General features: G+C 44.3%; 1 protein-coding gene across 2 annotated transcripts in view; it reads left to right on the plus strand.

The window, feature by feature from the left end:
• Positions 1 to 27,915, plus strand: part of TIGAR (TP53 induced glycolysis regulatory phosphatase) — a 188,759-nt gene that overhangs the window by 155,460 nt on the left and 5,384 nt on the right. The window contains exons 5-6 of one of the 2 annotated variants that reach the window (XM_069628301.1): positions 3,086 to 3,196; positions 13,012 to 13,221. In XM_069628301.1, the coding sequence (XP_069484402.1) occupies positions 3,086 to 3,196; positions 13,012 to 13,221 (321 nt within the window). Of the gene's footprint in view, positions 1 to 3,085; positions 3,197 to 13,011; positions 20,235 to 27,915 lie in introns of those variants that run through there. The other variant, XM_069628300.1, reaches the window with a different exon arrangement.

Consider the following 27,915-nt stretch of genomic DNA (forward strand, 5'->3'; position numbering starts at 1 on the left):
TGGCCATCTTGAGTATGTTTTTGTATGAATGAACGGGGCGCCCCATGCGCGTCTTGGTCTTTCATATAAAATGCATTCCTGTCAGCACCCCAGGTTTCCGGATTGGGCATCTGAGGTGCTAATAGCAATAACACCCAAACAGGTGGTACCCCATCATTCAGGCCCTTGGACCCCGGTCCATTACCACCCGATCCGGCCCGGGTGTTATTGCTTAAATGCATTCAAATTTATCAACCTCAGAGACAGGAAAAGACGACTAGCTATTAATGGTACTGTCAATTTGCATTCAGTTGTTGCTTGTGATGGTGCTGCATTTGCTTTTTTTGTAAGATCTAATTTTGCTTATTTGCACTGCTACAAGATATACCCAAACAATCTATCCATCTATAAATAAAACGCTTAGGTATGTATCCGTACTGGGCTGATGCCATTTATCAGTGTTCGGTTCCCTCTGCTGTCCAAGTGGCAAAGCGCACCTCTGTGTGCCTTTCCAATTCAACAACCGCTATAATTTTAACAAACAGAATGAGCACGGTTCTATGTGGTCACCTTCACCTTCCACTATGTCAAAACATTCCGAATAATTTCAAGTTGCTTCTTTTCACCCCCGCAGGGCACAATGGTTCCAGTGTCAACGGACAGTTCATTACCGACTCGATGTTTGTCTCTAAAGAGCAAAACGCTGTAGGATGAATGCCTCCTCAAAAGCTAAAACAGAAAGTAGGGGGTGCAATTATGCTACTTCGCACTCTTATGCCATCACAGGGACTCTGCAATGGAACGAACAATTGTGCGTCTACATACACATCAGAGAAGCCTGTGTAATCAATGGCATTTAGATACTGTTCTTATACCCTGCATACTTCTCATTTAATCTGATACAAATAGGCCTTTCAAATTCAAAAGCAGACCGGTACCTATACGTTTAGCCTTTTCAATGACATTAATAAGTCACAGGGATCTAAGCTCCCTTCCTGGAAGCGATCAGTGGTAATTCCAATATTGAAGAAGGGGGGGCAAAAAGTAACCTATGAATTACAGGACGATCTTGACCTTTAAGATATGCGAGCACGTTGTACGGCTAGTTAATTTGTAAAAATCATAGGAGCAAAGCTTTTCCACATTTATAAACATTATGATCATCAATGAATTCACATAAATGTATTGCTCTATTACCCAAAATGAAGAAAAACATGGTGCAATTATAATTGGTTATTTATAACGTGCTTAATACTCAGAGGTTTCTTTCCGGTATCGAACCTCTGCTGCTCCGCATCGTCTTGTTTACAAGGTGAGCACGTTGCCCCTGAACTATCCTCCCGGCAAGAGGGTGAAGAGTTTGGAATTATCTTCTGTCAATCCTATGAAAGCATGCCCCTGTCCCCAAGCACTCCTATAGCACTAGTCCTGCCATCCCAATCTAGATCTTCAAGTTCTCCATAAAGAAAAGAGCCATTACGAAGTACAAACTGATATAACTTTTTAGCCTCAGCCCATATCTATGTCTCAAAGACCATGAGAATACTAGCCGTTAGGAGAAATGGTTTGATCCATGTTGACCTTAGTTCTGTGTGGCATATGCATGAATAAGGAACATGGTCTCCAAAGAAACTCCCATCACAAGGACAACAGCGCCCTCTCTTCAACCTTTACACATCCACCTGCTGAAGTTTTTTAGGGCAATGGCTAAAGGTGGAATTTCATATACAATTGATCATGTTCACATCATAAATATGGTCTATGTTCAACTCTTGCCCTTCGACACAGCTCAACCTTCATTATAGGGATACTCCTGGGCTCTCTACAGCTCCCTTGGCCAAAAGATATTCTTGCTATTCCCGGACCAGATTTTTCAATGTAGCAACAATAGTTCTAGTACTTCACTCTGAGAAGGACCAAATATTACCCATCTTCAGGTTTCAGAGCAAACACTGCAGCTGTAAGCTTGTAACTTGTGGTCCTATTTCGTGAAGTTGTGTTTTAAGTTTTAATATAAAGAGTAATCCGTGAATGAGAACCTAATTTAAAAGAGGGCAGGTATTTAACATTACTAGATTTCCTATATTCTAGACACGTATACAAAAAAGGATGTTGGAAGTCAAGATCAGAAGCCGTTTAAGAAGCATTTTATAAGCAGGCCTTAACTCTGTTATGTTTGCATAGCACCATAGTTCACTACTATGCAGAGCATAACTCTATAAGCCTCCAGGAGAGCTTTGTGCGAGTGGTGTCCATATTTTCAACTAACGCAGCATATTGCACCTAACTTCTAATGTATTAGCATAGCAATGATTATACCAGGGCAACTAAGATCCTGATGACGTAAGTTGTACACCTTGAGATGATCAATTAAGTAACAACTTCTAGGAGGTTCCTCGACCCCCAGCAATTGTTTTTTGCCTTGGCAGTCTGCTGGTGCGCCGTGTTAGATTTGTTTTGGAAATATAATTTAACTGGGCCATCGCTAAGGCCTGGCTCAGGATGTGGTGACCATTTTTCATGCATGCAAGTATCACAGCATTCCTCATCAACCACAGACTTGGTATGCCTGCTTTCCCATCTCTGGTATGCTGGCACACACCTGTAAATAATTAATCCTTGGACTAGTACACTATGGGTGCAAAGAGCACCACTGGAAGTGAAATACAAAGTACCTACCAAATATGCTGAACTTGGGATCACGAGCATGCGGTCTAGGCTGAGATATGACTCCTACTGAGATTTAAAGAGAAAGTACATTGTTGGATCCTCCTTTTTGCTGTTGACATTCCTTGATCGTATTTTATGAAACTTGCAAGAAAAGGCCATTGCACATCCAACAAATTGTTTGGTGAATTTGATAGTTTGGTCCAGATGTGTCATGGTAACTGTCAACCATAGCATTTGCCTATTAACTTTAGCTTGCAACCTCAACTGCAAAGGCGCTATTGTGCTCTAATCGGGGCATTTGCGGGTGTGTTTAACTCTTGCTGTTATGGTTCATAGTGCAATTGCTATTAGCACTTAGGTTGGAGCATAGCAGTATAAAAGGTAATGAATGATTATCATCCCCTAATATAAATCAATTTTACACTTTATTCTCTAGAAATATGGTGTTGCGGAAGGAAAGCCACTGAGTGAATTAAAGACCAGGGCAAAGGCTGCTGGACAGCAGTGTCCAAAATATACCCCGCCAGGAGGGGAAACACTGGAGGAGGTGAGTTTATTTTTTTTTAAATTTATTTTAAAAAATATATTTTTTGCTTGTACACATTTTATTTGACTTCCAATGTCCATGTACCCTTTCAAAGGTCATCTCTTTGATACTAATATTGTAAAGTTTTTCTTTCTCTTTGTACTATTCTACAAAACGAATGCATGACTTCATTACCTAACGATTTACGTTAAGGTGTTATAATGACATATGAACTGTACGAGTCCTTGGAATGCATATACAATAAAATAATGGGTACAATCCCAATTAGAACATACTACACAATCGGTGGCATGAGGGGTGGAGGACCGCATTGAGTGCCTTTCTTGTCTGTCCTGTTCATCACCATTGGAAGAGGCAACTTGCATTACATTGTTTATGAACGTCTGCATGCCTGATACCAGCCGCCATCCTTTATCAAGCAGTTATCGTATTCCATGAACGTCTGCATGTCTAATTCCAGCCACCATCCTTTATCAAGCCGTTACCGTATTTTAGCATCCATGAACGTCTGCATGCCTAATTCCAGGCAGTTACCCTATTTTACCAACCTGGGCGAGGGGCACGGGCTACATTCTATCTGTCTGTGTTCTTGTATTGCGCCCCTAATCCTGAGGCCTCAGGGCGCACACAGGAGAGGGGGGGAAAAAACAGAAAACATAAAATTCAAGAGAGACATGATAGGAGGGCAATAATCATCCTACAAGCAAGCAAAAAGGAAGAAACCATGTGATGTGACACAGAGATGGCAATGTAGGAGTGAATATCAGTAGCATAAGGAGAGGGAGAATTAGCCATGGCCTATATCGAAAAAGAGTTTTTAGTTTTTTCTTAAAGACAATTAAGGAACTGATGTCAGCCAAATATTTTGGCATGGAGTTCCGTAGGGCAGGAGCCTAGGAATTGAAACCAGCTGCTCCAAATCTCTTCAGAATTGACAGGGGTTGAACCAAAGAGATATTGCCATTCGATTGTAATAAACTACCAATGGGTTTCTTTTTTAACCTAGCAAATGACGGGGCCTTGCCATGCAGGCATTTGTACACAATGGACAGCCCCTTATGCTGCAGCCGCTGGTGAACAGGCAGCCAGTGCAGGCTGCGCCTAGCCTCAGAGACGTGCATATTGCGCTTGAGTCCAAGCACAGCTCGCACTGTGCTATTCTAATCACCTGCAGTGTTCTAATATTACCCTGGGATGTGCCAATCAAGAGGCTGTTGCAGTAATCCAGCTTGCAGTTCACAATCACAGCTGCATCAATGTAAGATTTTCTCTAGACAGAAAGGGCTGAATCTGCCAAAGGAGCTGGTTGTAAAAGTAGCAAGCAGACTTAAGATAGTTGGTCTGCCGAGTGAAAGACAGTTGAGGGTTGAAAAAGACCCAAAGAGTTTTTACAGTTTTTGAGACGTGAATAACATGCTGACCAATCAGAAAGTTATCGTATTTCATATCCAGCTTCATTAGCGGCTGCTGAGTGCCCAAAATAAGCAGCTCAGTTTTGGCATTATTAGGAGCCAAGGAATTAAAATCCATCCAATTCTGGATTTCTGCAAAGATGTGATTGGTACGCGCTAGATCTTTTTGATACTCAACAGTGAGTTTGATAACAATCTGCGTGTCGTCGGCATAATTGGCAAAATATATGCCCATGGCCGACAGGAGAGCACAGAGGAGACGTGAGTAGATATTACAAAGTAAGGGTGAAAGGCACGACCCTTGAGGAACACCACATAAGTGTAGAGGCAATGGAAAACATGTTGTCCTTAGTTACACTCATATTTGGACCCGGAAAGGATTTAAACCATGCCATCGCTTCTTTAGTACGTTTGCCAACTGACATTAACCGCTCTGCCAAAAGTTGATGATCAACAGGATCGAACACGGCGGACAGATCCAAAAGCAACAGCAAAGCCGCATTCACTAGTAGAAGCCAGTGTTTGAACACCCTGAGCGTCCCTTGCTGAAGCAGCTAATCCCAGATCGGGCTCCTCCTGCCCCCTGAGCCTCACAAGCATCTCCAATTGCCTATGTGTGCACTTAAGTGGGTGCCTAAGACTTAAACCCCACCCAAAAGTAATAAAATGTACCTTTTCTTATACGGATAGCCGCCTCTGTGCTAAAGGCATCATTCTCATCAACACAGAAAAGGGTCTTTCTGGAGAGCCGAGCTGCTATGTAGATTCAAAACTATGCATTCTTTCTTTTCAGACACACCTGCACACCTTCAGCTGCTTTTTCCACTGCAAAGACCTAGAAGAATGCTGGTGCATAGTGCATCAGAAAAAATGCAAAGCACATGAAAAAGCTATTTGCAGTATGGCATTGTGGAAATGAATACTGGGATGCATTTATTTCATAAGCAGTTTGCTTGTACATTTCATACACCTATGGAGCCACCTTTCCCAAGAGCTATAATCTCATAAATAATTAGCATTTTCTCATGGCTCCTCACTTCCAATGTTTGATTTTACATCAACGAAATGGAACGGATACAAAGAATTTATAAACTCAATGTGATGTCTTCTTTTTGTAAAAATTGATAAATTCAATTAAACCAAATTAAAAAAAAATAGTTGTAAATTCACCTCTATTACTGATTTGGGCTCAACTATAATGGAACGCTTACTTACCCACAAATCATTTTGAAACACAGTAGGGGAATTCATGTCCATCATACTTCAAGACCCTCCAAGTCAAACCAAATGGTCTTTACAGAATTTAGGCTTATCATTGCCCATTGATCCAAATTCACAATTCCCAACACTACTTTGATGCGCCTCTCCTACTTGTAGATAGAAAAACAGTTATTTTTTACCGACTTCACATGACATTTAATTATGCTCTCTATCCAGGCTTTACCACCATTTTCTATAAACTTTATCATTAGATTATTAGATACTTTTTATCTTTAAAGCATTAAAAGCCCTACTTTTTTTTTCTTTTTATAACATGTTCTGTGTACAAGATGAGGGAAAAAATCTAATCCCACTGTTTTCGTACCTTTTTAATAATGCCACATTCTCGGGGTATTGCCAAATGGTAATCTAGGGACATTACCACCTCATAGTGGCCCAAAGAGGGGGCATGGGGGTTATTGGTATTAGAACATTCTCCCAAGCCGAGTAGAATGTTCTGTTTAAAATAAGGATAGACAAAAGTAGGGCATTTAAATGTTGGGAAAGTAGACTTGTACTAGCCGTTACAGCCCCTGCCAACCCATTGTCCCATATTGTTCAATCACACATATTGTGGGATTAACCGTACCGTTAAGGGAGCTGTGTTGATATGACAAAGTTAATGCTGAGCTAAACCCTGAAAAGACCAAATGTATGAACTTTGAATCGAATAGAACTCCTACATGTAGCTTACTCTTACCGGTTGGTCCCATAGGACTGGTTAGTAGTTATAAGTACTTGGGTACGCAGTTGGTAATGGGGAAAATAAAAATGCTGACCTAATTCAGAGTAAACAGACTAGAGCTAAAACAATAATTGCAATGATTAAATCATTCGCCTAGCGGATGACTGGGTACACGCTCAGGGGGTTATTCTTGGCGTACTAGCAGGCAATGGTTCCGGCTATAATGTATGGCCTAGAAGCAAGTTCTATCATCGAACTGAAATGGTTGGGTCCTTGAGGCAAAATCTGGAAGAACATTTTGGGCCTAGCGCAAAGCGTCCCTATAGAGGCCATAAGACTAGAATCTGGCCTCGTCGAGAATGGTGAGGCTTAGAGGCCTTTGATATGTATAAATGCTTGCAAAAACCCCAGTTGCAAGTTCCTGGCATTGCGTAGCGAATATCTGAGCCAAACTAAAGTCAAACATTTTTTGTGACTTTGAGGACATTTATACACAAGTATATGCGACAGATTGGGTGCCTGACTGGGAAAGCGAATACAGTATTTTGTGCAACTTGTTTAAAAAGACATTTTTATTACAGTATTGGCAAAAATATCACGAGCACATTGCAAAATTGAAAACCTGTACAGAGTTCAACAGAAATGCTAGTACGCTTATGTGTACTTGGAGGTCTTACCCGCGCGTTCACTTCGAAGATTCATATTTCTGATGCATTTGAATTTATTACCCACTTTGTCTATGATGGGACCTTGATTAGGGATTGCAATCTTGGAACCTGTTGATTATGTAAGGATACCACTGAACTGGGAACTGGGAGAAACCAAAAGGTGTTTCAATTGCTAGTCCCCGGGGATCTCTCTCTCAGGTGGCCACGGCACGGCCATCGACCTTTGGATCCAGACCCTAGGGGTGACCAGTGCAGGAGGATCACTTGGGTGGGGTGGGGGAGGTCTTTGTAGAGTGGGGGTGAGGTAACCAATGGTGAGATGTGGTATTCCCCCCCTTTCTCGTACCCCTACCCCATCCTATTTTATAGGATTCCCCAACGTCCCAATTCCCCTTGTGTCTACCCCCCCCCCCCCCTCCAATTCCCCTTTCTACACAAACACTTGGCCGAGGAGGAGGGCGGCTGAGGGTAAAAAGGATAACACTTACATATCTCATTGGACATGTCCCGCTAACCAGGTCAGGCAAAGTCAGACATTTAACTTTAATCACCTACATCTGATACCCATTAGCTCTCCTACACGGATAAAAGGCGGAAACCTAGAGACGCGCTCTAAGCAAGGTGGAACATGAGAAGGAGCAGATATTCTGGTGTGAAGGCAAACCCACTAGAGCAGTACGACCGATCGAGGTACTAGAGCAAAGGGTAGAGAGAGAGATGTACAGATTTATGCAGGTCAAGAAAATACCATAATAGTTAAGAGTTGGAGAGGCCCAGTTAGTAAAAGGCTGGAGGTGCACCAAGAGGTGAAAAGGGGGGGAGAAGAGTTGGATAATTTGAATGGAAAAGCTCAATATTAGAGGGAATTGAAGAGGAGGAGAAGGTTCTTCCCAGAATATGAAGTAAGAGTCATGTTGCTTGAGTAAGGAGGCTGGGGAAGCAGAGTGCGGGTTGTGGCGCTGGGTAGCTGGTGCATGGCACAGGCGTGAGGTGTTGTCCTGTGACCAAAGAGGAAGTGTATTATCGAGGGGGAGGGGAGTAAGCCAAGGATGAACCCAGTGCCCTGTGAAGAGGGTCAGTGGATGCCATGGAGGGCGGTCTATGGGATGGTGTAGGTGGTGTATCTGTCTAAGCGGTGCGTACTGCAGTGGCGATCAGATGAGTTTGAGCGCCAACGGTGCCCTAATGGTTGTGGTTTCCCTCTGGAATTGGCTCGGAGATGGCCTGTTGGCAGTGATTAGGCCTGGAGGAGCAAGGGTGCTGGAGCAGAAGGCGCTCATGGCTGTGTCACATGCTCAGGTGGTCTAATGTGCATGCACCAGAATCGAAGTGAATGCAGAGGCCATGTGGTAACGGTGGGCACCATTTTCATTTTATTATGTAACAGGAGGCTTGTGTCCCTGAGTATCTGGTCTGGCCCGAAGGCTGGGTGCATGATGCATGCTGGAAGTGGCCTAGGTACGGGTCGACGTGCGGTTGGCAGGTGGTGTGGCCATGGTAAGGAGACCCGTTGCCAGGGTTTGATCTGTGGATACTCAGAAGTCAGGGATTCTGTTCCACTTTGTTATAAAACAGCAAAGTGAACGAACTCGGAAATGTGCAATGGTCAAGATTAACCCCAGCAAAGGAGGAAGTGAAAAGGTGAATGCTTTAAGTGAAGGATTTCTTTAACTTTTGTGCTTGTGGTATGGAGCTACCAAGAGACACTAGGGTAAATAACATAAAGGCAGAGCTGGAGTGAAAGTCGAAATGTTCCTGCAGAGGTCTATAGTAAGATCCTCGCACATTCGAAAGTCTTTGACGTCAGTGATGGGACCGAGCAAGACTGAGGGAAACCTGGAATGTGAAATAAGTTGGGGGAAGGGAACCCCTAACAAATGTGAATAAAGCTTGGGGAAGGGGAACCTCTGCAAGTGCTTTGATTGCGAGGTCCGAGCCCGGCTGAGGGAGATGTATGTGAACATCTGTTGAACTGTGAAAGAACTTGTGGAAATCCAGAAATGACTTTAACGTGGAAGGCCAGTCGGGCCTCGACCCATGTTTTGAACTGCCTTTTTTAGATAACCTGAGCCAGAGTGTGTCCTGTTACTGGGGGCTGCCTTACTCCCTGCTGTCCAACTTGGGGAAGAGAGCTGACTCAGCCACCTTGATCCTTTGTTATAACACTGATTTTCCTTTGCATACATATTCTCCCCCCTTACACACTTTTTGTATAAGAGATAGGGCAGGCATTAGGTTTTGTTAGTATAGGCCATTTTGATTTGACAAATACTGACTAGGACAGTGTTTTATTTGATGGTAGAGACTACTCCCATCATAGCTATAGGACAAAAAATGAGTTTTTCCAAACACCAAGAATTTAATAAAGGTTTTGAAACTTGTAACTCTTGTGTCCGTGCCATACATTTCTCCCTTGCAAAACGAACGGGCATGTTATGACTAGCTGCGATAAACTCCAGACAATGTATATAGACTGCTACCATGGAGGTTCGTACGTGAACCAGAATGGATTAAGAGTGATCGTTTCTGAAGTGGGTGTATTGATGGAAAAGTGTTGTCCTTAAATATAGTGCTTCATAACATATGGAGACGGGTAGAACATGTTTTGGAGGAGTTAAAGGTCTGATGTTAATGAAGAATGAATGTGGAAATGACAGATAAGAGGCAATGTTTAATAGCATATTGAAACCAGTATATAATGGCATTTTTTTGTGAATTGATGTAACATGGTGCATATGAAAGTGTATTTAATTGATTTTAAGAACTTAATGGTTATACACTTAAACACCGTTTTTATTGTGAAGATTTTGTAAACTATGCGAAAAGTTCATATTTGAACTAGGCACAAAAAGTAAAAGCAAAATAAATGACTAGCTTTTATAGCCTCTGCCATCCCATTGTCTAAAATTGAAATTCCAATGTTCCAGTGTTCTATTAGACTATGCTTCAGGGACCTGATTTATGGGCCTTGAAGACAGAGTTAAAGGCCTGAGCGCAGTGAAGCCATTGAACAAGGTTTATGGGCCCGTAACGCCCAGTTGGGCCAGCAGGCTGGGTCTACAAATCTATTATCTGCCTTGTATGTTTCATGTAAAGGACAGATGGCACAAAGGGTGGGTGCAAGTAATGCCTTACGTTGGCCTAAATAACAGGCATTTTGCATTCTCTACTTCATGTGGTGTGGGGGGGGGACACTGTCCACTCTGCATTTGACGTGGCCTGCTGATGAATTTGAAATATGCCTCATTCGTGGGTAATTGGCTTGGGGAACGTAATCGGGACCACTTGGCAATACATTGTGTGCCTGGATGCTTGTGGTGAATTGGATGAGGGTATGCTCCTTTCTGCTGGTAGAATAGTAACGTGGCATTCTGAACAATCTGCGGACTCTTGAGCCTGCAGATTGAATTTTCATTTGGCATTCTCATTGAGCAAAGGGTTCTAATTAAGCATTCTAGGCCTAGCCTGAGGGCCATACTGGGAGTTATGGGACCCGGAGACCGAGTTAAAGGAGCGAGAGGACGGGGTCTTTTAAAAACATTATGTTCCTGTTGAAAATGCTAGGTGCTCCCTGACAGCCCAGCCTGTTTCCTGCAACCTCCACAGACAGATTCTTGTCTCTAACTTCCCTTCTGGTCCCCCATTAAAAAAACAGCCCTTTTATAACTGAAACATAATAACATTACAGCTATGTTCTGGCCCAAAAGAGTTTTGGTGGTTGCATGGAATTGTCAGGGTTACTAGTAAGCGCGTAACAACGGTGTGGCCCGGGTGAGAAGAGGAATGTTTGGGGCGGCGGGCTTCTCAGTGCGGCAATCCCCTGATGAGAGCGAGAGCCACACTGAAAGCCTTACCCATGGTCGGGACCAGAGGTGTTGCATAGGTCCACCTCTCAATGTCTGCAATTTACAAGCCTTATATTGGAATTCCACACCAATACGGGCTGGTATGGCCCAGAAATAGGCAAATGACGGAGGGACATGTCACTCCCTAGAACATGCTGACAATAGCAAAGAGAAATAGATAGTATTAGGCATTTGCCTCTGGTGTCCATTCCCCGAGCGAAGTGATGGTCCTGCTCTTTTGTATCCACAGTGGCCAAGATGGAACAGATCTGAGCGCCTTTGCTTATAATTCTAATGCAATAAACTCTGAGATGTTTTATTGTGATTTTATTTGCTTACCTTTTTAAAATGTGTAGCCATATTTATATTCAACTAGCAAAAAGTACCCTTTCTCAATGGACATGACAACATTCGTACATTCTTGAAAATCAGTGATCCTCTAGGTCGCTGTCTCGATTCGCTTATCGCTTGATGGGCTTTGCACTCTGAAGTAAACTGCACTGAGAATGGGTGCGTGTTGCTGGCTAACTTACCCCGCAGCAGAGGTCGGTGGAGGGGAGGAGAGAGATGGTGTGCTGCTGCATACTGGGACCTTCTGTGCCCTCTCCCCACCTGTCGCATCACCCTGGAATAGTACAGTGCAAATATTTCGGAAACCGTGCATCCTAGGGCCTTGAAAGTTGGTTTTTGAGGGACCTTGAGTTTTGTTCCTAGTGGCCAACAGTCCTTCCACGACCACATTGATGTTTTGCCAATTTCAGGCAACCGTCTCATATGTCAAGGTCTTGAAATCCGGTGAAAGGGGTGTCCAAATGCCATGTACCAAGTAATGTCCGGAGGGTCCTAACCGGGAACTATGCAGCATTTGGTGCAGATTGGTGAATCGGTGTGGAATTGTAAAAGGAACAATGCTTTGCCAAGCCACAAACCCTCACATGTTCACTTTTTTAAATATAGATTAATGGTGGTCTTCGCCCCAAGTGTCCCAACTACTGTACACACCATTTTGGAAATCGGGGGTCCATGAACGGGTGAGGTAACCAAATTGCACATGACAAAAATCTATAAGTACTTAAACAATATTTCCACAGGACCATGATTCAGCAGTCAGATGGATGTTAGGTTGGGTACCCATTTAAGCAGGTAGTGAATAGAATGCCATAAAAGCCTTGTAGATTTCCGCAGTTGTCGTTTGTACATGTTTTCTACAGTCCCTTGCCTGTTGTTCAGCTTTCTGTTGGCTGCTCCAAGTATTGCAAGTGGCCCAGCTGTTTCTCCCTTAATAATGTCCGATTCTGGGGGTGGGAGGATTTCAGTCCAATGAGTAGAATTGATGAACTCTGAACAAGCTCGGTACGCCCTGGGGAAGACCCAACATTGATCATCTATCTTTGGAACCATGTACAGGACTATGGTGTACTTTTTCTTTGCATATTGTATGTTGTATTAGCATGGCAGTTGTGCTTCTGGACTGTTTGGGGGTAATTTCGACACAATAGTTCCAACAAATTAAACACTGATCCCTCCCCCCCCCCGTTATGGAAAATGAGGCATATACCGCCTATACACCTCCTGTCGCAACGGCTTCCTGATCTCCTCCCTTTCGTATGCCGCCCTCTTCGTCAGTGGTTACTCATTCCCTATGTTCTGATCCCCTCTACTGTCCCTGCACCCATCCTGCCTGTCAAATCCACTTTCCTGCTTGGATGACTTGTACTAGCTGCTTGCTAGGGTATATTAAGATCTTAACAATTAAGAAACCACATAAGCCTAGAATATGTTGTAGAGTAGGAGAAGGAGCTTTACAATTGGAAAAAGACTAGCGGTAGTGAGAGTCTGGGTCTGGTAAAAATGTGCAACCTATGCAAAAAAATGTTCAGCCATTGATAAATATGATAGTTTTAAAGCTGTGGCATTTTATTTCCACTATTTGTTTTCTCCCTAGGTGAGAGCACGTGCAAAGGATTTCTTTGAGTTCCTGTGCCAGCTCACTATAGAGGAGAAGTGTCAGAGAGAAGAAGCTGGCTTTGAGTTTGGAAATGGATATGAGAGTTCCCTTGTATCCACTTTCTCTTCGGTGAATCACTGTAATGGGCCCGATTCCCATTCCGATCTGGACAGCACTGACGTAATGCTCGATGCAAACATACTGTTGGTGAGTCACGGGGCTTACATGAGGAACTGGATCAAGTACTTTCTGGAAGACCTTCAGTGTGCTGTGCCTCCAACTTTCAAGAAGTCCCGTGAACTCTCAGTCAGCCCAAATACCGGCATCAGTCACTTTATTGTGAGCCTTGAGCGAGGAGCAACCGTCCAGCCACAGATCACTTGCATTTGCATCAATAGGCATGACCACTTGTTAGATCTGACTGAGGAAGCCTGCGGTGAAGTGAGGGGTCTGTAGACGCACAGCACTTTCCCGGGTTGCTGTTAATAGATCTATGCATTATGAGGCATTAGTACCTGGCGAGGGCCAATGAGCTTGTAAAAAGCAAGCTCATTGGCTCTCGCCATGGCATTACCTGCCCGACGAGGCTCCGGTGACGGCCGCGTCCTGGGATTATTTTCCGCAAGGGGCTGCTATGGAAAGGGAGAAAGGACTACGTGTAGTCCCTTCTCCCTGATCCATGGCAGCCATTATTTTTGCTTTTTTTTTTTCTTCTCAAGTCGCGAAACGGTTGCAGCACCATTTCTCAAATTGAGAAAAATTGCTATTAGTACCCTGGTACGCCGTGCCGGGGTACTAATAGTAATATAACCCTCAGAGTGGGGGTATTACTAGTCGGGTAATGCCCCTGGGGCTACATCAAAGCCCTTGCTGCTCTCGGGCTTCTAACTATGGCCCTAGGGCATTATCCTACTAGTAATGCCCCCTCTCCTCTGGTTATATTGCCGAAGAATGATGCTTTCGTATGACCACTAAAGGAGTTCATAGCCGATAAACAATAAGTACTCTGATAAGATTCTACTTGTGTGTAGTATGTATTCTGATTCAAGCAAATTGTTCAATGGGTTTTTCACGCAGTTTTCTTTTTGGGGGCGCTGAAACCTTTAATGTACCTGTTTATGAATTGAGATGGGTGAGTGTTGGCTAACCAAGACCTTTGCGGTCTTATTTGGCGACTGCCTTACCTTACGTTTTGGTGTGTTAACAAATATTATTATATATTGTGGCACACCTACAATTTGCTTTGGCTCATACAAAGGCAACACTACAGAAGACTGTGATAAAGTAACACTGTGAATACTTCTTTGCTGCCTGCGGGAGGCAGATGCCTCCAACTGAGGCCTTACTAATGCAGGATATAGACATTACCTGGGATGTTCTCAAATGTTTCATTTTGTTCAGTATCATGGACATTGTCTTATGGTCATTGGAGGGTTCTATGCTATTAGATCGCAAGTTTTTGCAGAATCCGAATATTTTTTGCTGAAAAAACAAATAGAATATTTTTCAGATATATTTGGGGGTGTTCCCCCAACCCTTCCCTATTCCCCATACCACCACCCTCTGAACCCCCCCAATATATTTCGACAGAGTTTTTTCAGCCAACAATATTCGTCAAACTCTGCTGGGGAAAAAAAAGCTTGGCGATGTAACAACGTTGCACCCATTAGAGTAAGACAAATGATCTGACCTGTATGATTTATTTTTAGTCCTTTAAATGCCTTCTGCTGCCAGTGCCCTACAGTTCATCCCTCTTCTCAGCTAAAGAGGGTAGAGATTGATCCTTGTGGACTGGCATACCATACGGTGCCCTAAGCATTGGTAGATGCAGGGTATATAAAGAGGAAGAGGCCCAGGTCTGTGCAAGAGACCTACTGTATGCGATGTCTCCTTGCCGTATCCACTAGCATTGCTAATAACTGATTTCCATATCTGCATTAAATTTGCCCAAGATAGTCCCATGCTTTAAAATGAAATGTAGCCTGGGGACTAAGGGCATCAGCGATGCCATACACAAGAGTGTGGCCTCTTGCTATCCATGGGCCTCACTACTACCTCTAGGACCACTGAAGATGGCCCACCACAGTAACTGCATGTCGGGCTCCTTTTGGTTTCAAAGGGTTTCTAGTTGGAAATTGAGAACTCATGAAGTCTCTACCAACTCCACCTTAGGATGAGCCTGTAGCCTGTGTATCTGCAGGGAAAGTTGCTTCCTGTTTGGGATCCCTAAGAGCTTGCCTCAGTTGCAGATATGCAATAGCAACACACTTCGACTCACTCATCCCATGTACTGTGAATGCTGCCCCGGGTATGCATAGAAGCAAAAGTCTTGATGGGTATTTACTATATGTTTTGATGTTTAATCCTATCTCTTGGTTTATTTATTAATTTCAGTCCTTTTTCTCCCATGCTTCATTAACTTAATCCAAATGTCCTTTTCCAGTGTTTCGTCATGGTGTGTATTGCCTGCAATGCAATATATGCAGCGCGTATTTATTGGGGACCTCTTACGCCAGTCGTAAGAATAAAAGACACACTCACTCGTTGTGCGCATGAGCAAACCTGTAGATTGCTTTGATGTCATCCGATCAGTATTCCACTAGTCGTTTTATACCTACTGTGTATGGACCCCATGCTTGTCTCCTGTTGTGTGCCAGAACAGGGCATGTTAAAGGAAGTGTCTTCACAGCAGCAGGCACTGCAGAAAACAGTTTGTTTTGTTTTTGTTCTAAAACGGAAGAGCCTTATTTTGTTCGATTTTTAAATTACTTTTGTCTCACTGAAAATACATGCGTTGATAGCACACCTGTATTATTCGGAGAAACCGCATAATTTAGCATATTTAGCATATTAACATGCGATTTTGACTACACAGCAAGAAATGTTTAGGACCTATTTTGTGATAAATATCCAGCAATTTTGGCAATCTGGTATTCATAATATTTATTTAAATTGTACGTCTATTTTTATTTCTCAAACCGCAGTCGGTTCAAAACCCATATTTAAAAGGGTATTGAGGGGAGCTGATGTCACTGATGTGAATTATTTTCCAATGGACAGCTTAGTCTATCGGTCAGTGTAGAGCCACTGCTCTTCAAGTATTGCAATCACTTGAAATGATCCAAAACCAGCATGTCATTTACCTCTATGCATTGGTGCACACTGTGAGCGGGGCTATGCAGGGAGCAGCTCTGAAGCAAGCCAAACCTTTTTGTTTAATCGGCTTCTGTGAGCCAATGTATAATAATTCCCCTTACAGAAAAGTTACTGGGTGTTCGGTTAGTTGCATCATGCAGACAGTAGCTTTTTTAAACCCATTACTTCTGCAAGCGAAATCCTTTTAATTGCTCTATGAAATGGGGGGGAAAAATCTTCATGAATTCTCCACCTACTGAATGATGTATGTATGGATTTACTGAAATCCACCAAATAGAATGCAAACACCTTTCTGATGCCAGTTTCTTTTCTGGGTGGAAACCATATGTGCCATTCTAAACCAAGCTTAGCTATATACTATAAAAAGTAAATGTCAACCTTTTTGAAAAAGACAGTTGTGAATTGACGGCAAAACTTATGTGTGTATATATACACCCACCCACCAATGTTAAGCTGTTGTTCTCCTGAATTAAGGATTTGAAGCATTATTAATGCTACATTAACATGTACTGTAAAAAAAAATACACAACGGGCAACCCGTATTATAATCCAATAATGCTATTTTGCGATTTGGATGACAGTTGCAAACCACTTGGACTCTTGGTTTATGATGTCTCCTGAGAGCCCCAATAGCATTATTGGACCACAATAAAGGGATAAAATATACCAGAAAGAAAGAAGGGACTGCAGGCAATATGAACAGCTCTCAATTCTGCCTTCGCTGAAGATATTTTTAAGCTTTTTGGGAGCATATGTATAGACTGTGTGATCTGCTTTAGAAAGTTGTTCTTCGTCACCTGGTGTAGCTTAAAATGGTGGAGAAGACGCCATGAACTTTACAGTAGCTCATCCTGAAAGGAGGTGATCGTAACGTTCTTGCAGTATTCGTACTCCTAGAGCACATATTCTTTGGTGTTTAACTGTGAGGCCTGTGCAAAGGGCGAGTCTGAGTAACTATTGTAGGTGGAAAATGGGAGTAAGTGAAGTGACGCGAGAGCTGGAGAGCTTCAAAGTCTGAGCTACCCATGTCCTGTTACAAACCATGCCTTTAAGAGAGCTTGAGCGGGTTGCCTAGTCTTGGCTGCACAGGAGAGGAGATCCTTGCCAGTTGGAGTAATCCTCGATCAGGAAATGGTGCGGAACCTGGGACTGTGGGAGTAGCCTGTCCCTGCCTGATTGGTTTCAGAGGAACCGAATTACAAAAGTAATGGTCCATCGTGGTAATGAAGAAACCTTTGATGGATTAAACCACTCGTCTGCCTTGACCTCATGGACAAGGAACAGCACTCTACACTAAGGCCTGCACTAGTAAGCCCATTCGAGTTTGGGTTTGTGCATGTTTCCCACAAAATGAACTTGTTGACCTCCTGAAAAGCTTTTCCTTCACAAACACTTGGTTTGTATGCCTGTTCTGATGGTCGGTTTGTCTTCAACAGTTGGCACCATGATGCCTGCAGGTGACCGAGCGCTCTTAAATCCTATGCAAACGTGAACACAAACCTATTCATTGCCCTCTAAAAGTGAAAAGGGACGTGTCCTCTAAGTCCTTGGCAGATCACTGTTGTAGACCTCATTAAAGGCAGCATCACTTTCATGCGGTGCTAAGGGTGATTTTAACCAGCGCTGATCCTACATAGAGCTCTGTTCTTTGTCCGATGAGACCAAAGATTAAGCAATAAACGTAACCTTTTTTGGGTGTTTTCTAAGCTGCCCTTGAATGGAGAGAGCACAAGGACCATCAAAGGGGTTGAGTTTACACATGATCCAGCCATAGATGTTTTGTCCTATGACTCCCATGATCCATCACTATTCACTATGCTGGGTAGGGCTGTTGGAGGTGCGGGGGGTGGGGTGGGGGTGGGTTGTAGGCCAAATCATCTGGAGGGCTGCAGTCTATGCACCTGTGGGCTATAGAAGTAATATGTACCCCCATTGTGGTTTTGGCATCAAGCATACCTTGAGCACTAAAGGATCCAGTGCTGAGTTTAAAGTGAACAGGTTATTCTTCTCAAATGTTAATGGATGTGTCACAACGGTGTTAAAATTCTTAATAGCGTTTGTACGGCCAAACACTTATGTCAGTAACACTAATACAGACTTGGACATGGGTACAAACTTTGAGGGTGCCTCACCTATGGATATAGGATTGAGGTATTAGACAAAACTAGAACTCCTAAGATGTCTCAACAAGTTAAACACTGGCTGCTGAGCTATTTTTGCAACCTGCAGGCCACAGCTTTGAAGCACTGCATGGCTGTCTCAGACCACAGCACCATCAGGTTGATAAAAGGAGTACCATACATTTGGGTAATAGTTGCAACTGGAGTTGGCCGCACCACGAAATGGCAACATTTTGATTATGTACATTTCGAGTAGGAACAGAGCAGCCCACACTTCGGTCACCAATGTATTTTATACCAGCTTTCTTAAATGGAGACCAGATCCACCTTTTTATTTGGCCGTCTCAATTTGCAGGTGTTTTGCATTTCTCCAGTCCGCAATTGCTCGGTAAGTAGTTGACCTCCGTAATCTGAGTATAGAAACATTATTGCCTATAAAATGGTTTCACTGCTGCTGCTACACTTTCCTAGTAGCAGTGATGGATCAAGAGAAGCTGCAAAGAATAAACGTAGGCAAGATAATCAAGAAGTTGAGTAATTGCTACAGATTGGGTTATTTGGGAATATCTGCTCCACCCCCTCGTGTCGAGTCTTCGAAGGATGGAGAAAATGTTCATGCTCTTATAGCTGGGTCTGTGACGTTAGATGCCGAGATCCTCATCAGACACATTACCCCTTGGGCTTTCTCACCTGGCTACGTGCAGAATCTCTGAGAACGGATGTCTAAAATCTAGTGGTTTTAAATGGTTTAACTATGATCTATTGTGTTGTAGCTTCTGAAGGTCTTCCAGATCCCGCTGTGTTCATACTGCACCCTTTGCAACCTCTGAATCACAGGTTAGAATTCTGGTGGGTGAGTTTTAACATACTGACTCTGTTATGTTCCAGCTTCAGGTACTTCCAAGAATGTATGCACTAGTTAAAAATGTTTGAGGGTCAATGAGAAATCCGAGTAGATGCTGCATAGGCTGTTTTTATTTTTTAACTTTTACAGTTGTTAATCTATGTATCCCAGAATTCACCTCAAATGTATACCTGTAAACCGTCACCATGCTTATATTTTAATTTCTCAAAATGTATTTTTGTTGTGTTGGCGATTTTTGTAATTACCAGTATTCCCGTTTTTGGAGCACTGCTATTTTGGAAATGCTCATATACCCTTAGATGACCAATGCATGTCTTAAATGGAACAGCACTTTGATATCTTCCAAAGATTATCAGTGAAGGGGTCAGGATGGGTCTGATAACTGAATTGTGAATTTACAATCCAGACTCCGAGTGAGTAGTCCAGGTTTGGTTGACGAAATCCCTGGCAAGGAGGTCCAAAACAGACTTTGGGTTTCCGTGTTTGACAAAGCTGGTTGTAATCTCTACACATTTCCTGCTATCCTCCAGTAAACAGCACTGCTCCCACCTCTTCTGTCTTAAGTCACTGTCTCATAAACTCAAAACAAAAAAAGTTCCTTCCTGCCCGTAAGCAAGAAAGCATGTCCTCCCACAAAAGGTCTCTAGTAAGGTAAATCTTCTCCAAAGCTTTACTTCCATTCGGCGGAAAATCACAAGCCACAAACTTTCGCGCTGAAGTAATGCTCACCTTCTTTAAGAAATCTGATCTGAAGGTTTACTGCTGATGCTCCTGTGCATGTTCCAGTCTTGGCTAAAATATACTGCATTGTGCTACACGTGCCAGATATCGGCAAACTATAATTACGTGAAGCTGATAACACCCTGTGAGTTGTCTAGGATCACTTGCAATGTTCAGCAAGTCCTACAGACTTTGGGACTTTTAGTTGTATCTTCTGTACCTATAACAATGTGTTCATGTAAACATTAATGTCTCATAGATAATATTGGCTCACCAAAGAGCATTGAAGGGTACATTTGGAAAACCAATTGAAGGCATTATCATATAGTTGTCTTAAAATAAATTATTGGTAAATTCTGTTGCAGTGCTGATTTTTCTCCTTATGATCGATGTTCTATGTACCTTACTTGGCGGTCGTGCCCGAAGTGACAATTGCATGTATGTTAATAGTACAATATGACTGACTGGTGCAAAAAAAGTGAGGGGCAATGTAAGGATCTGGGCTAAGCGGTATCAATCATCGCAAGGTTCGTCTCTTGTTTGGAAATCGTGGCTGGGTGAGTTCAGGCAAGTATACTGTTGTCCAAGGATACATTACATAGTTAGCTAAGTAAGTCGAGGTGTAGGAGATTCCTTTTATGAAATATACGTACTGTACAGTGCCATCACAATTTGATCGGTCTGCTTTTCTCATAAAAACCTATATATGCTTAAGTTAATCCACCTGAACCAGGGCTTGCATGGAAAATAGTTCATCAGATTTCAAATGTATTCTCTTGCAGGTGCATAGGCCCTGTTTGGGACACCACACGTACTCTCATCAGCCTTTGGTCATTAGCCTGCTTCCAATTAGACCCACTTCTTTCCAGCATCATACCTCACCCGCCGTGATGCACACGGCTGGCGCCCATCACAAAGCCAGTCATGGGTGGTTCTTTATCATTCAGTCAGGCGGTGTACCACGTGCACAATGCCCCGGCATTCCAGAGTACACCTGGCATCCTCCGGCCCTCCTACTCTTCAGAACCTGTATGGAAACTACAACTTGCCACTGTTAGGTTAGTTAACAAAGCAATTTTTGGTTATCCCTTTGTGTGTGTTGACAAAATGGTAATTAGGGTATTTGGCGTCTTTTGATGACACGGCCAAGCAAATGCTTTATTCCACCAGCTGACTGATCACCGAACTAAATCTATTCCGTGTGATAAAATGATCCTCATTACATTCTCAGACTCATTTCATTTGTTGTCTAGAGCTGTGTTTGCTATAACCTGGCAAATCAAACTGTGCTAACAAACCTATTCCAGAGATTCAGTACTTCATAGGATTATAGTACCCTGGCTGCATGTTCTGCTTCTGCAGTTACTCCATTACACACCCAGGTCATTTCACCATCACACTTGTTTGGCTGCCTGCTAAGCTCCTGCATCACCTGTGAACCCATATGAAAGGCAGATTAACTCCAGGAAATGTAACCATAACCTCTCAACCCTAGATTGCATTCACAAAACATCCTCTTGAATGTTTGTTCTCCCACAGCTTTAGAAGTTTCTCAACAAGCGTATATCCGCTCAGGTCTGTGAATCAAACAAGGTTAAGCATCACCCCTTCACGGCATACTCCATTTTATCTATGTTCCCATCTGATCCCACAGTTCACGAAGACCCATAACAACATGCTAAGGAAACGCAAGGACAGCTGAGTTTTTGAAAGGAAGAAGGGAGAAGTAAAAAGATGAAGGCTGCCTTAGCCACGCCTTCAGATCAGTCACCCAGGGACTCTAAAGGAATTCCCCTCCCTCCCCTCAAAAGACTAACAACTGTCATCACCAGATACCTCTTGAAGCACCCACCTGAACCGAGGATTAGGACCAGACCACAGACAGAATAATTGCAGGGATAAATAAGCAATGTCTACTACTCCATTAGTTACTAGACGACCAACACCGAGCAGTACAACCTCACAGAGATGACAGAGAAAAGAGCCACCCCCGAAAAAGTACCTACTAAGCCTCTTTGGATCTGAAATCTTTATCATGAAAGCAATCGGGCACAACACACCAGCACTCGTTCAACCTACCTGGCACACCACAGAATGTTCAGTCGCCGTCTACAGAGTGCTGTGCCGGAAACCCGTGGCATAAAAGCGTACTGTGCTTTGCCCCAGGCTTCCAGCGCCATGCTCTGTAGAGCATAGAAGTAACACAGAAGCAGGGGGCCAGATGACGTAGCACGGAACAAGTAAGTGTGGGAGTGGTCAGGGGTACCGTATAGCAGCTAGGTGATTCAGGGTGTGATTCCCTGGCAGGGAGAGGACAGTGCACAAAAGCTTGCACCATGAGGACAGCTGCCTTTTGTGCTGCAATCCTGTGTTCGATATTTTATGCGCGGCCTATAGACATAGAACCAGAAAGATGGGTACAAGGTGCCTCTTACTGCCTGTGGTAAAGCTGGGTCTGTGCCAAATCTCTTCTTCTTACCACAAAGCCATCTGTGAAGATAAGTGTGCCTATTTTGCACACCAGGTTGAGGTTTCTCTTAATCAGCCTAGAGAACATTTTGGAATGGTGTGTGCTTTGTCCTCCCCTTCTCTGGAGTCTATTCCATCCGCTGGGTCTCTGTGACTCCCCGTTTGTATACTAATAATTCAGAATGTTTGTGCTGGTATTTGTGCTTTGGGGCTACAGATTGCTGAGCCAATTAGTCTGGCCCCTTACTCGTGGTCTTCATTCCCTGTCTTTACCCCACAGGATATTATTACTGCTAAGCTTAAATCTTCTTCCACTGATCCCATCCCTCTTTCTGTGTTGAAAAGAGTTGTGACTTTAGTTCCCCCGCTAGTTATACAGACTGTTTTTGCTCTGGGTCTATCCCTGATGTTTGGAAGCATGCCTTAGTTATCCCTCTTTAGAAGAAACCCTCTTTGAATTTTCTGATGAAGTTGTTGAAATCTCTAGGGGGTTCTTTTATAGGCTCTTTTTTTAGAGTACTCTTCCTTCTTTGACCCTTCTTAGTCCGGTTTTCGACCAGGTCATGGCACTGAGGGAGTGCTGGTCGCAGTTGTTGATGGTTGCGCCTGTAGGACCAGGGTGGCATGAGAGTATTCATTCTGCTTGACATCTCCGCCGCCTTTGACCCCATCGATCATGAAATCCTGCTTGTACGTCTTGCTGATGCTGGCCTCTCTGGAGCCGTTCTATCATGGTTTAGTTCTTTTCTATTTGACCAGACTCAATCTATTTCTCTTCCCCCCTCTTCTCTGACTTGTGGAGTCCCTCCAGGTTCTGCCATTTCACTGGTCTTGTTTAACATTCAGTCTCTAACCAAGCTCATCCTCTCCCACGGCTTCCTATCCAATTCCTAGGCACATGACACACAAATCATTGTGCGCCTTGACCTCTCTGGCTGAGACTGCGTCTAGGCTTAAAGCGTGCTTGGCAGTCGTGGGTGAATAGATGTGCAATTATTGGCTCAAGCTGAATGGTGATCAGACGGAGGTGTTAGTGGTGGGCCCTTCTTCGGGCATGGCTCTCTGGACTCCTCTCTTCTGGGCTCCTTCTCTTGGCCTTTTTCCTACCCCTGTATTGGCTGTGAAGGACCTGAGGGTACGCATTCCAGCTTCCCTTTCCGCTGATAATCCGATTAGTGCAGTGCGCCATAAAGGTTATTTCCAGTTCAAGATTTTGCATACAGCCCTTCCATGTATTCCGGCATAGTCTAGGGTGCTGGTGGTTGCTTCCCTTGTTCTGTCTTCACTAGGTTATTGTATCCCTCTTTATTTGGCACAGCCTGCCCATCTGACTCGGGGTCTTTAGTTTAAGTTTCTGCAGCCAGAGCTCAGGCTCTTCACTCCGCCGATGCCCGTTTTGCCCCGATTCCCTGTCACATATTGCTGTATCGGAGGTTGAACGTTTTCTGTAGCAGCTGCTTAACTTTGGAATTCCCTCACCCTGATACTTCGTACTACTGAGACTAACTTGTCATTTAGGCAGTCAATGAAGTCTTATCTGTTTTAATTGCCTTAGACTTTTCTGGTTGTTGTCCTCCCCTATTCTGCTGTTAGCGTCAAGATGCCCCTGGGCAAATGCTGCGCTTTATAAATTCTTTATAACATAATGATGTCATTGATAACACGCCTGTACACAAGTGTTTCCAGGCGCAACAAGACAGAGGGATGACAGACAAATGATCTTTCTAGGTCTTGTGTCATTCAGATTGTGCAAGTGCAACAATGTAAAGTTCAGGGGGAAGGAAGGAGGGGGCGTGCCAGGCAGAGGGAAGGCGGTGGGGGGGGGCAGTGCAGCCAGGGCAGCGCGGCTCTGGGTAAGTGGAAGGACCAGGAGACTGGGTAATGGGGTTACAGCCCTTAAGTGCGCGGTAGGCGCAGAGCTAGTGTAGGGGAGACTGTCCATGGTGGAACCTGGTACCCAGTAGACTCTGGGTAGCCAAGCAACCAGTTGGCGCAGAAGACTGGTGGGTCAGCAGGGGACAGAGAAAATGCAGAGGAGAAACGGAAGGTCTTCAGCTGCTTCCGGAACTTCAGCTGGTCTGACTGAAGTTTGAGAGTGGCAGGGCGGCACCTGCAGATGAGATCGATCTACCCCCTCTCTCTGTCTAGCGAAGCATCTGACTCTCATAGATTGAGGTAGCTGAGAGAAGGGCTCAAGAAGGAAGGTATTTTAGAAGAGAAAGTTGGATTTGGTGCAGGCCCATCCCCAGAAAGCCTTGTGGATGATGTAGAGGGGCTTGAACTTGATCCATGCAGCCACTGGGAGTCAGTGAAGAGATGGCAGGGCTGGAGGGATACGGTCCTTGAGAGATACGTGGCTTGAGGCCAAGGACAAGTCTTGCAGTCCTGTTCTAGATTAGTTGCAGAGTACGGAGATTAGAGAAAGGCAGATTGAGAAAGAGGCTGTTGCAGTAATCTAGCCTAGAGAGAACCAGGGCTCTGGAGACAGTGAGCTTCTGGAGGAAGTGAGAAAAGGAAGAATATCTCTCAGGTGGTGCAGCTCGTAGTGGCCCTTCTTGGCATGGTCTGTGATGTGAGGAGAGAGTGGAGTTGAAGATTACTCCAAGGTTTTTGCCTCACATGAAGGCAAAGGTAGAGGGCCCAAGAGAGGGGAAAGCGGGAGCAGGGGTCCCAATGAGAAGGATCTCTCTTTTACTGGCATAATACAACATGCCTCCTGATCAATGCATGCTATAGATCTAAACACTCCTTTGACATCCAAGGATCAAATTGATCTACTTTTCATCACTGGAACTTGGCTCTGACCATTGGGTTCCAAGAGCATATGTGCAAATCGTACCAATAGGACAGCGGGGGGTGCGTTTGGGGGGGGAGGGGGTTTGTTGGTACACAGAGACTCAGTCATAGCCTCAGTGCCCCTGTTGACAGCATTATGCATTGTTGCCTCTTATCTGCTCCACCTCCCATACCTCATCACTAAGCGTCCTTCTCATTTGCCAATTGCCTTCAAGAAACCCAAACTTAACATACAAACTCAGTGATACAGCAACCCGGTCTCTGGTTCATCAATATCTAAATATAGTTGGTGATTTCAACATCTGGGTTGGAAAGAAGACCACCCTGCCACAATCTCTTGCAGCAAATCTTACTACACTACATCCCAAACAAATGTGTCACACTCAATAGCTCAGCACACTCTGGATGGCATCTTCTGCAAAGGAAATGGTCACTTGTTTTTTTGCTCTCCAGTACACCTTCCCTGGGGAGAGCACGTATCCATACCTTTTACAATAATCAGAGGCGCAACCCCTTTCTATTGAACTATCCAAATGGGCCCTTACAATAATCGGGCCCTGGGAAGACCTCCAAACCGACACTGCTAGAAATACTAGAAGCAAACAAACTGACATCCCCTATAGATTACCAGCAACACCAGACGAGCAACTCTACACCATCCATGCCTGAATTATTTCCGCCTCGAAAAAAACCCTTTAGAAAATTGCAGAAGTAGAAACTGGCAAAATGGTTTCACCCACTAAACGAACTGAAAAAGGAAATTCATAATTTGGAGACAATCTGGAGGAAAAACAACTTGCAAACAAATTCTGCTTAACAGTTATCCTTATGTAGCCCGTGGTCCAAATGGGGCTGACTAGAAAGGGCTACCTGATAGACACCAAGGTGTCATTAAAATACTTTATTTTATATAATGTGTGTGTGTGTATCAGTGTATTGAATAGTCAGTCCATCCCACCATGGGGCCGGTTGGAATGTTAAAAATAAATAAATAAATAAAAAATAATAAATGGAACTCCCCTGCCTAAGAACGGGTTTTAAAGAAGAAAGTCGTAGAAACAGTTGGAAGAGAGGAGAAGAAAAGGGAGAGCAGGAGAAAGCAACTGGGGGTAAAAGACAAAATAAAATACTTTGGTGGGCCACAGCTTTGAATGGCCCCCAGACATTCTTGGCACCGGGATGTTTGAGTGGGTGACCTGGCATGTGAACCATGGTGCTGGACTGCTTGCACTGGAGTAGCCTGCTAACCCACAGGGCCATGTTGGGGGTGATGACCGTCTGGGTGGCAGACTGGAGGGGCCCAGTGACATCAAAGGGCCTGGGCAGCTTTTGCAGGGCTCCCTCGGCTGAGGATTGAAGAGCTGCCTAGTCCTGGTGGCATCTGGCCTGAACCGGGCAACCCAGCAGTGTCCCTTATCGGTCCACCTCGTGGCCAGCGAGGCGGCCTCTATTGAGAAGTTTTCCCAGGCTGCATCTGTCGGGCAGCCCAGGAAGTTAAGAGTGGAGGAGGAAGTCCAACCTGCCCTCAGTGGGCAGGGAGGTAAAGAAAACTCTGGGCTGCCTTAGCAACGGCCCTGGTGAAGAGCAGCTATAGGCTGCACCTGCAGGCCAGGTGAATAGATAAGTCCTGAGCCGCTCTGTTATTGTGGCACGGGTGAAGACTATGAGCCGGAGCATGGCAGTGAATATGATGGCGCCCCTATAGCAATGGGGCCGCCGCCTGTATCCAACATGGTGCCGTAATGGGTGACAGTGAGGGTGGCGGCAGGGATGCTGCCTGAAGTAAAGATGGCACACGGCACAAATTTGCAGGGCTCCCCCAGTCTAAGTGGCTGCGGGTGCGGTGGCAAGTGCCCCCCCCATGCTATGGTGGACTAGAAAGTGGCTGCAGATCATGGTCGTAATGTCAGGTAGCCCCTCCAGACCACAGGGCTGCTGAGAAGGTCCAGCGTTGTCTTTGGAAGGCGAGGGTCACAAGCAGTGTATTCGGGTGACCCCATGGGGTGGATGGGGCCACACAGAAAAAAAAACGCTGTGGGGGACATGCCCCAAACTCCAGCTGGGACAACTTTCTCGGTCTTTAGCCTCAAAGCCATCACGAGACTCCACCAAAAGATAGACCTAAGAAGGTGCTGTAAGGTTGTTACCTACTTCATCAATCACCTCTATTGTGACAATATGGTAACCTATCAGTATTTGTTTGTTGTATATTTGTGAATATATTTAAGTGTACAATAAAGATTAGGTAGGGAAATGTTACGTGAGGAAGGGACTGTTCTAGGCGATATTAAGTAAGTTAAAAGTGAAGTGGGCTGTATGTTTAGTATGTATAAGTGTGCTGGGGGAAAGACTTTAGAGAGGGTAAGGACCCTGGTGTGAGGTAGAGGAGGAAAGTGGCAGCCTGCCTGATGTTGCCTGGGAGTGTGACCACCCACCAATGCCATCCTCTGGCCTCTCATCTGTGGGTGTTACCAGGGATTAGGCAGGGTGTCAGTTGCTCCCTATGGGTCTCCCTATGACCACTCCAAGGATGGGCGGGCTGACAGAGCAGATGCCCATTTAGATGAAACTCACACCAGGGGAATGTTAGAAAGGGAATAGGAATGTCTAATGGAGGTTACTTGTTTTTTCTCTTTTTCTAAATAAATAGAAGGGTCCCTGTTGGGATCCCTTTAATTTGATGTCGGTGTCCAGTTAAATAAGATAAGAACGCCGGGTGTGGCCCATCTCCTGTTATCAGCAATTATTTTCATTTTTACAGGTGCAGTGTCCCTC

Source organism: Ambystoma mexicanum, chromosome 12, assembly GCF_040938575.1.
Source record: "Ambystoma mexicanum isolate Mex_15411 chromosome 12, UKY_AmexF1_1, whole genome shotgun sequence".
NCBI classification, from domain to species: domain Eukaryota; kingdom Metazoa; phylum Chordata; class Amphibia; order Caudata; family Ambystomatidae; genus Ambystoma; species Ambystoma mexicanum.